Source organism: Entelurus aequoreus, linkage group LG16, assembly GCF_033978785.1.
Source record: "Entelurus aequoreus isolate RoL-2023_Sb linkage group LG16, RoL_Eaeq_v1.1, whole genome shotgun sequence".
NCBI lineage: Eukaryota > Metazoa > Chordata > Actinopteri > Syngnathiformes > Syngnathidae > Entelurus > Entelurus aequoreus.
Genome location: NC_084746.1, coordinates 24,820,916 through 24,831,238, shown reverse-complemented (window position 1 = coordinate 24,831,238; position 10,323 = coordinate 24,820,916). Strand labels below are relative to the sequence as shown.

Here is a 10,323-nt window from a genome sequence, read left to right as displayed (position 1 = left end):
AAATCTGGTAATGCCTCCAGAATCCAACATCATAATAGTCTCATAAAACGGGTTATAAAAGTGACTGTGGAGCAAAATGTACACCAAAGCATACCCCATGTGTATTATCTCGGTCATTAGGAAGTGTTTTAATATTAAAATCATAGGTCCCCTTTAAATAGATTCACTTCCTGTGTGAAAGACAAGGTGTTGGAAAAGGATGAATAAGTAGTAAGTTATTGTTGATAGTCAATAAATGTTAGGTAACCGTAGAATATTTCATAATTGATGTCACTGTTGTCGAGTTGTTGTTGTTGACATCTCTGCGTTAAGTCTTTATGATTTGGTTCTTTTATTTCTTTGTCATGGTGATGATGTCATCTTTAGTATTAGTCCATTGCTTGAAGTCATAAAGTAATGACATGTGCGTACATTCTACAGTTGCACTGAATTCCCTCCTGCTTCCTCAACTTGCGTGTCTTCTTGTCAGATGCTCGTTGATGTAGACGTTCGTTTCCTTCAGCATAGCCACTTTGCTTTTTTTATTCCGTGATTTGTATGATGGGACTGGTGTGTTTTTCTTGCTGCTAAAAATTAGAATCCATGTTGTTGAACATTGTCCACCTGTTGCTGTGTGGAAGCGTCTCGTCCTCTTCCGTTATCTTCTTGCCTGAAAATTTCAGTGACATTGTAGTAACAGTGCAGTGTTTTGCGGGCTGACGCGTGTGAAAGGAAGCACCTGTTTCATGACGGTCAGTCACTATCAAACGTTAAGAGGTTTGGCGTTTAAAGAGCTGTGCACTGGGAGGTACTGGGAGGCACTGGAAGAGGGGCCAGAGGAGGAGGAGGAGCAAAAAGGAGGCAGTGAGCGACAAGTCTTTTCAAATTCTCATTAATTCCGTGCGGCCTTTTCTTTCACTTTTTTTTTAAAGCCCGCCCACTGACCATTATCAGTCCTCGGGCCTTTAAATACGACGTTGGTTGCTTTTGTTGGTGAGTGCACACACTCTTCCAGCGCAGTGCCTTTCTCCCTCCCCCCCCCCTTCTCACACCCGCAGCCGCCATGAGGGAGTTCAAGAGCAAAGAGTTCTGGAGGGCCGTTCTGGCCGAGCTGGTGGGCATGACCCTGTTCATTTTCCTCAGCATCGCGGCGGCCATCGGCAAACCGGGCGACCCGGGCCAGGAGGTCAAGGTGTCGCTGGCCTTCGGGCTGGCCATCGCCACGCTGGCGCAGAGTCTGGGCCACATCAGCGGCGCCCACCTGAACCCCGCCATCACTTTGGGGATGCTGGCCAGCTGCCAGATCAGCCTGTTCCGGGCCGTCATGTACGTGGTGGCGCAGCTGCTGGGCTCGGCCCTGGCCAGCGGGATCTTGTACGGAGCGCGGCCCGGCGCCACTACCGCACTGGGACTCAACTCTGTGAGTAGCAAAAAATGACTTGTCTACACTTGAATGCACGCTACGTTACTGGTTAGAGTTGTATCAGCTAGAAAATGCTTGGAAAGGTCAAAGTCCCTCTGTGTGTCCATGTGTGTGTATATGTGTGTGTAGATGTGTGTGTATATGTGTGTGCGTGTGTTCAGTTAAGCTGCTGCTGCAAAGACTAATATCAGCAGTCTCAGCTGGCGTGGCGAGATAACCCCTCACTCTGTGCATGCACACACACACACACACACACACACACACACACACACACACACACACACACACACACACACGTGTACAAGAGAATACAAAGCTAAAGTGAGCGCCCACAGGAAGTGTGTCAAGAAGTTTGGGTTCACTCTAACGTCTTAACGGCCGCTCTTGTTTTTTTTTCGCAGCTCAGCGGCGTCACCCCCAGCCAGGGCGTGGGCATCGAGCTGCTGGCGACGTTTCAGCTCGTGCTGTGTGTCATCGCCGTCACTGATAAAAGGCGGCGTGACGTCACCGGCTCAGCGCCCTTAGCCATCGGGCTCTCCGTGTCCCTGGGACACCTGGCGGCGGTGAGTTGGAGGCCCAACGTGCATCATCTTGTCCCTCACATGTCCCTCACATGTTGTTGTTGCTGATTCCAGATCAGCTACACGGGCTGTGGCATCAATCCCGCACGCACTTTCGGACCAGCTCTGATCATGAATGACTTCAAAGACCACTGGGTAGGTGCGATTGCGCAATCACGTCGTCCCAAGTCTTGGTATTGATCCTGGTTATCCACCCCCTCCGTCAACCACAGGTCTATTGGGTGGGGCCCATGTGTGGCGGCGTGGCGGCAGCCCTGATCTACGACTTCCTCCTCTCGCCCAAATTCGCCGACTTCCCCGAGCGCATGAAAGTGCTCATTAGCGGCCCCGTGGGCGATTACGACGTCACCGGCGATGCAGCCAATGTGGAAATGAAGTAGTTTTTTATTGGCACGCAGTCGTCCCTTCAAATATTGCGGCTTCACCACATTGCAAATTTTTTTGTGTTTGTGATTTTGTCTTTTTGTGATTCCTACTTTGCGGAAAGTCACGTCCAGTGCTAATTCACAGCAATAAACAAGGGACGACTGTATTCTAAAAGTAAAATTCACTATTATTGAGATTTATCATCAGTACCTACAACACAAACAAGACCATTTGTTCAGGTAACTTAGCATGAGACCTGTGTCCTCTGCAGTGGACATGCATATAAACCTTCCTGAACCAATCAATCCCGGGTTTTGAACTCAGGACCTCTGCCTCACAAAGCAAGGTGTAACGCTGTATGCCATGGGAGTCAGTGTAACTGTACGGGGATATTTTCCTGCCAGTGACAGAGCAGGAAGCAGCAAGGAATACGTTTGCTGTAAACATTTTATATGAAATCCCCTGATCCCTATTCAATCAATTATCGATTATTGATCTAATTTTTAATTTTTAAACACCACTCCTACGGACAGCGTGTGTTCTGCCTATATGGTGAGGTAGTCCTGGTTTTAGCATATTTCAACTACACAATGTATCAAAATGGCCTCTCAATGGACACCCCTAAACTATATTATACACTTGTAAAAAAAAAAAAAAGATACACTTTATGTAGAGAAATATTTGTATTAGCATAGTCACTGTTTTTATGCCGTCTTTGTGTAAGTGTGCAGCACACGTCTTGACCCACTGAAGTTGCAGCAAGCGTGTGTTGATATGATCTCCTGTTATCAGTATTCTGTTTTATTTTGTACCCTGTATTGTTTGTGACTTTATCACCTTTTTAAACCCAGTGTGTTGCAATGTCTTTAAAGAATAAAGAACATGTTCTTGCACTTATTTTATAACTTCTCTTTGTGTTATGATCTCCAAAGCAGGTCAGGTCCTATTGTTGGTGATGCCGGAATGTTTTCATGGAATATTTCCAGTTGGAAAGACAAATTTATCAATGGCCAGATTAACCCTTTAGGAGGCCCTCAGGGGGAGCAGTTGGGGCCCCTCATGCCCTCTGTGTGGTGCAGGCAGCCTTCATTGCTCCTGCAAACTTTCTATTTGGGCTACTTTTTTCATGTACAATATACAAACAATTGAAGTTGTACAGCAATTATAAGTATATATATATATATATATATATATATATATATATATATATATATATATATATATATATATATATATATATATATATATATATATATATATATATATATATATGTATATATATGTATATATATGTATATATATGTATATATATATATATATATGTATATATATATATATATATGTATATATATATATGTATATGTATATATATATATATATATATATATATGTATATGTATATATATATATATATATATATATATATATATATATATAAGTATGTGTGTGTGTGTGTGTATAGGTTTATTGGCAAATATGTATATATATATATATAAATATATAAGTATATAAGTATGTGTGTGTGTATAGGTTTATTGGCAACACAAAATTGGCCCTAGAGTGTTGAGTGTGAATCTTGTCTATCTGTGTTGGCCTTGCAACGAGGTGGCGACTTATCCAGGATGTACTCCACCCTGCAGCTAGGAAAGTGTGTGCGTGTGTGTGTGTAAACCATAACCTCATGAGAACCAGTGTCCTCTGCAGTGGACATTTATGCATTGCGTCACATGGACTTATTAGAAGTGTGTAACTGATCAAAGAAATAGATGAAAAGCTTCTCTGCTAAAATATGTATACTTGTGGTTTTAGTCAGAATAAATGGCTGTCACATTATTTTATTGTTTTATTATCACATGTCTTTAATAAGTTGACTATCTGCTACTGATAAAATGGCCTAGTAGTGATAGTACACCAAGTGGTGATCAAAAGTCTATTACAGGACACTTAAACCTGTTAAGAAGTTGCAAGAGTTTACATTAAAGTAAAGAACTGAATTGAACTAAGACAAAGCAGGTAAATTAAGATGTATTTATATTGTCATGTAAACCCAATTTTAATTTAGATTGTTCATACAAAGTGAATCCCCCTACCTTTTACATGTTGGAAGGGTTTTGAATCTGCATTTTTATATTATAATTTTCTGCATGTTTCTGTTTTATTCTAATTTGTGTTCGCCAGAGCCACCAGAGAGCATTAACTAAAGGGACAAACGAATATTAAAAAAATATGTAATTACTTTTAGAAATGTGTCATTCATTGGAATTAAATAAATAAATGTCTTATTTAAAGTAAAATTACATGTTTTTGATTTCATGATTTAATGAATAAATGGCACATTCAAGTAATTATAAATGTATTTATTTAATTTTGTCCCATTCGGCCCTCATACCTAACTTACGGTTTTATCGTACGTTTGTTGTGTCGTGCTGTATTGCATGTGTTGTTGGGGGTTTTTGTCATACTTGCCAACCCTCCCGATTTTTCCGGGAGACTCCCAAATTTCAGTGCCCCTCCCGAAAATCTCCCGGGGCAACCATTCTCCTGAATTTCTCCCGATTTTCACCCGGACAACAATATTGAGGGCGTGCCGTGATGGCACTACCTTTAGCGTCCTCTACAACCTGTCATTGCATCCGCTTTTTCTCCATACAAACAGCGTGGCGGCCCAGTCACACGTTGTATGTGGCCTCTACAGACACACGTAAGTGACTGCAAGACATACTTGATCAACAGCCGTACAGGTCACACTGAGGGTAGCTGTTTAAACAACTTTAACACTGTTACAAATATGCGCCACACTGTGAACCCACACCAAACAAGAATGACAAACACATTTTGGGAGAACATCCGCACCGTAACACAACATAAACACAACAGAACAAATACCCAGAATCGCTTGCAGCCCTAACACTTCCGGGCTACAATATACACCCCCGCTACCTCCAAACACCCCCCTGCCCCCTGCCCGCCCCCCATCTCCCGAATTCGGAGGTCTCAAGGTTGGCAAGTATGGTTTGTGTGTGTTTTGGGTGCTGCTGGGCGTTTGCCCTGTCCATACTGCCCCCATAAATGTTGGAACAGTACAGAGGCACCGCTAAAGTCGAACAACTCAGAATTACAGTAGATGACAACTTTACTTCTGCTTTCTTCTGATGTCTTTTTTGTGCTTTATTTAGGTCAGAGCTGGGCAAATATTTTGACTCGGGGGGCCACGTTGAGAGAAAAAATGGCGTCTGGGGGCCAGTGTGTATGTATGTATAAATTATATATACACATTTAGCTGTAAAAATCTGCTATCCAGTATGTAAATGGTAATTGGCTTATACTTGTATAGCGCTTTTCTACCTTGGAGGTAGTCAAAGCGCTTTGACACTATTTCCACATTCACCCATTCACACACTGATGGCGGGAGCTGCCATGCAAGGAGCTAACCACGACCCATCAGGAGCAAGGGTGAAGTGTCTTGCTCAAGGATACAACGGACGTGACTAGGTTGGTCGAAGCTGTAGATTGAACCAGAAACCCTCAGGTTGCTGGCACGGCCGCTCTCCCAAATGCGCCACACCGTCCCCCATGTGTGTTAGTGTTCCTCAAAAAAAGGGACCCAAACACCAAAAGTCACAATGTCCATTGTAATTCAAAAAAGTTATGACAGACCACCTAAAAAAAAACGGAATGGAATTTTATAGTTTTTTACTATAAATTTTACCCAAAATGTACATGAAAATAAAGAAAGTGGGATTTATGATATTAACTATGAACGATAAAACACTGAATATTAACAACATATGAACGTCGCTCCTCTTTTAGACCAGCTCCTCCATAGACATCTTTTACATTTAAGCAAAACACAATAGAAATGCAACAAACAGCAAAACATGAATGCAAAAGGTAATAAACACCTACAATATGATATATTATCACTTTTATGCAGACATTTGTTGTATAAATTTGCTTCTGCATCTGTTTCTGACACATGCGTTTCGGGCTGGCTGCTCTGAAAACAAACCCCGCCCACTCTGCTTTGTTCCTCGTCTGAGCTGCTGTGACGTAGATTACCGTAATAACTCGTGCAACGCCCAAAAGCGCCGATTTCAACCATTGAAATACTTTCTATAGTTCAAGACTTACGGTCATTTAAAAACAGCACTGCACAACATGACGGCGGCTACAGTTTTGACGTTAAAGGTCTAAAAAAATTACGGAGAACATCTGGCGGGCCAGATTGAAAATCTTAATGGACATGTGGCCCGCGGGTCGTATTTTGCCCAAGTCTGATTTAGGTCAGTAATTATGTCACAACAGAATTGCACCGGTGATGGCGGCTGTACAACTAGAAATGCGACTGCTGAATCTGCATCATTAAAGTCAAAGGTAAGAGCAAGTTTCCTTGATTTTCAAAGTTTATTTTGTTTTTGGCCCACTTCTTTTTACACTTGCATGACAATACTGTTTAAATGTCACATCAAACTTTGCCTAGAGAGTTGTAGTAGACTTAGACTTAAACTTAGACTTAGACAAACTTTAATGATCCACAAGGGAAATTGTTCCACACAGTAGCTCAGTTACAATGATGGAAAGTGTAAGGATGGAAAGGACAATGCAGGTATAAATAGACTAAATAAAGCGATATAAAATATAACATATATACGTAATATTTACATAATATATGTACAGTTTTATATACTGATATATTATATTATATTATGTCTATAACATACTGTATATACAATATAAAACAATTACCATGTACAATATTACAGTATATGTGACAGCTGCAGCATAAAATAGAGAGTAAATCCAGCAGAAAATAGAAAAAAGACATTAAAAACAAAGAGAAATAGCTAACATGATGGGCTCTCGGGGAGGCTGGGGTCGTACTCTGGCTCCCGCACACACTGGGAGTCAAATGTATTGTACATGCAAATTCACATATACTCACACACATACATACAGACATACATAGGTACCTACACTCCCACATACATATACAAATAAATACAGTACATATTTACACACTCAAAGTTCGTACATCCACACGCACATTCATTATACAAACATACTGTATACACATACTGTACATATACATTCACTGTAAAAACATACATATACACATTCTGTACATATACACTCACTGTACAAACACACACATACACATACTACACATATACATTCACTGTACAAACACACACATACATATACTGTACATATACATTCACTGTTCAAACACACATACTGTATACACATACTGTACATATACATTCGCTGTACACACATATACACATACTGTACATATACATTCACTGTACAAGCACACATATACACATACTGTACATATACAAGTACATATGCACACATACACTCATGCACATAATCACGTTTCATCAAACATATATTAACGTTGTTGCCCTAGGGTAAACTGGGTATAACACATGGCACACTGACAAAGCTTAACCTATTTTACTATAACAATCTACAAGGTTAATGTAGGTTGCTTCTCTTTCTTCCCCTCCATTTTTCTGCATTCTTTCGTATCTCAAGTTATCATTACGTATATGTATTGTTGCATTTGAACAATTGTATTGTTGATAATAAAGGTAAAGTATTGGTATTGTTTATTATCAATAACACTATTTCTATTGGTATTCATATTGCTCCATTTTTAGTGTAATAATGCTCATTGTCATTTCTGTATTTTATTTTTTTTTCGCTAACTGCTTATTTGCTATTACTTTTACCATCATATTTGTACATGTCGTATTTGCTGATGTTGCTCTGTTGTTGTTGTTGTTGTTGTGTTTGCTGTTGTTGTTTTTGTCTCTCTGTCTAATCCCCCTCTTGTCCCCACAATTCCCCCCTCTGTCTTCCTTTTTCTCTCTTTCTATCCCCTCCTGCTCCGGCCCGGCTGCACCAAATGATAATATAAATACATTTAATAAAGTCAAAATACAAGTAAGGCAACAACAGAAGTATCCTACACTTCTCTTTTGTAAAGTAAATCTGAACAGCCGATATAGGCATCTACATCTGCTAGAAGCTGGGCAGAACATTATTTAAAAAATAATAATAATTAAATAAAAATAAATAAAAATAAAAATAGCTAAAACAGGAGGTGTCAAGTAATAGACAGATATCATCTATTGCTGTATGGCGAGTGATTATACAGATATACATTATATCACACACAGTAGTACTGTTTGGAATAGTTACAAAATTAGGCCTGCGTCCTGATGTTGGAGGATCAACTGTATGTGAGGATTGCTCTGATATCTTAGTTATATACAGTTAAGTCATTTTTACTATGTGAGGATTGCTCTGATATCTTAGTTATATACAGCTAAGTCATTTTTACTACTTCTATGAAGAAATCCTTCCTCCGGGATTGTTGCGCTCCTGCTTTGGCAACTCTCTCCGACTCATGCGCTGTGTGGGTCCTCAATTGCTGGCTTTTTGGGGCAGTGCCTTCATTTTCTTGTTGTTAATGGCCTTCCATTAGGTTTCCTCCACGCAGGAGCAAGGTGTTATTCAAGGGGATCAAGGGAACAACTTAGTTGCATGATGGGTGTTATGCACACAGGCACATTACGACGTATTAGAGGAGCACTTATATACGCCGAGGCTTCCTTATGACATCACAGGTTGTCGGCTGAAGCGTGGAGGTGTTCTATTGAGGCAGGGGCAGTCAGCTGATGAGTCCATTGGGGTCCTCGCTCTGGAACATCTATTGGAGAGAGTTCAAGCGAGACTACGCTCTCCCGCCCTCAGAGTGCTGGATCTTACAACACAACATCTCCTACCGAGTAGGTCCAGCATTGGTAGTCTCTTTCAAATTTTTGAAAAGCACCCCAAGAATAAGACCACCTACTCGCCACTGCTCTGCTTGCTTGTTTTTGTTTTTTTATCTACAGTAAAAATAGTGACAAGAAAACCAAAAAACTGATCATTTTTCCTAGTGGTCACACTTTTTGCATACATTCTTGCCTGAGTGCATCATTCACAGAGTAGTGAAAGTTTAAATGTCAATGTTTTTTCATCCCTCGTGCAGGGGTGTCCAAATTTAATACGTTTTTTTGTTGACCTGCGGCACATTTCAGAAGTTACATTTAACGAGAAAAAAAACAGCACAGATGGGAAAAAATGAGGTGCAATGAAAAACTAAAATGTTGAGATTAATTAGTTATTATATTACAATGGTACCTCAATTTATGAGTAGTAGCGGTATCTCGGCTTTTTGTTATGCTTAAGTTGCGATCATAAATTGAGTTATGAGCCCACTCCGTTGGCCATCATAGGAGAGTTTGTCAGAGGGTTGTGCCGTTTGAGCATCAAAGAGTTAACAAATTGTTACACATTGTTGTTCCTGCTTAATCAACACGGGAAAAAAACGTACGTTTTGATTGGACAGCTGACGTACGCATTTAAGCGCCATTTAGAGATCAACACAATCCTGCCCGTTTAGAGATCGACACAATCCTACCCGTTTAGAGATCGACGCAATCCTGCCCGTTTAGAGATCGGCACAATCCTACCTGTTTAGAGATCGACTCAATCCTGCCCGTTTAGAGATCGACTCAATCCTGCCTGTTTAGAGATTGACACAATCCTGCCCGCTCAGAGATTGACACAATCCTGCCCTGCTCCGAGACCAACACAATCCTGACCTTCTCAGAAATCGACACAATCCTGCCCGTTTAGAGATCGACACAATCATGCCCGCTCAAAGATCGACACAATCCTGCCTCGCTCCGAGACCGACACAATCCTGACCTGCTCAGAAATCGACACAAGCCTGCCCGTTTGGAGATCGACACAATCCTGCCCTTCAACCACTGGAACTGAGACGACAAACTTGTATGCATGAACATATCGAGATATGCTGTTAGTTTTGGTAAACAGACATAATAATGCATCCTTTGTCGTCAACTCTGACCTCTCCATTCCATCACTAAAATATGTCCGTGTGCAACATAAACA

General features: G+C 40.8%; 1 protein-coding gene across 1 annotated transcript; it reads left to right on the top strand.

The window, feature by feature from the left end:
* The first annotated feature begins 529 nt into the window (after nucleotides 1-529).
* Nucleotides 530-3,246, top strand: LOC133630742 (aquaporin-1-like). The gene is made up of 4 exons (XM_062022453.1): nucleotides 530-1,399; nucleotides 1,804-1,965; nucleotides 2,038-2,118; nucleotides 2,196-3,246. The coding sequence occupies exons 1-4, from the start codon at nucleotides 1,043-1,045 to the stop codon at nucleotides 2,361-2,363; spliced, it is 768 nt and encodes a 255-aa protein (XP_061878437.1). The 5' UTR covers nucleotides 530-1,042; the 3' UTR covers nucleotides 2,364-3,246.
* Nucleotides 3,247-10,323: the final 7,077 nt, after the last annotated feature.

What these genes read in the sequence shown, in the direction of transcription:
- LOC133630742 (XM_062022453.1), top strand. Translation starts at nt 1,043, where the DNA reads ATGAGGGAGTTCAAGAGCAAAGAGTTCTGGAGGGCCGTTCTGGCCGAG. An exon ending in CCCTGGGACACCTGGCGGCG is followed by an intron (nt 1,966 to 2,037) that starts GTGAGTTGGAGG and finishes TGCTGATTCCAG; the next exon opens with ATCAGCTACACGGGCTGTGG. An exon ending in ATGACTTCAAAGACCACTGG is followed by an intron (nt 2,119 to 2,195) that starts GTAGGTGCGATT and finishes CGTCAACCACAG; the next exon opens with GTCTATTGGGTGGGGCCCAT.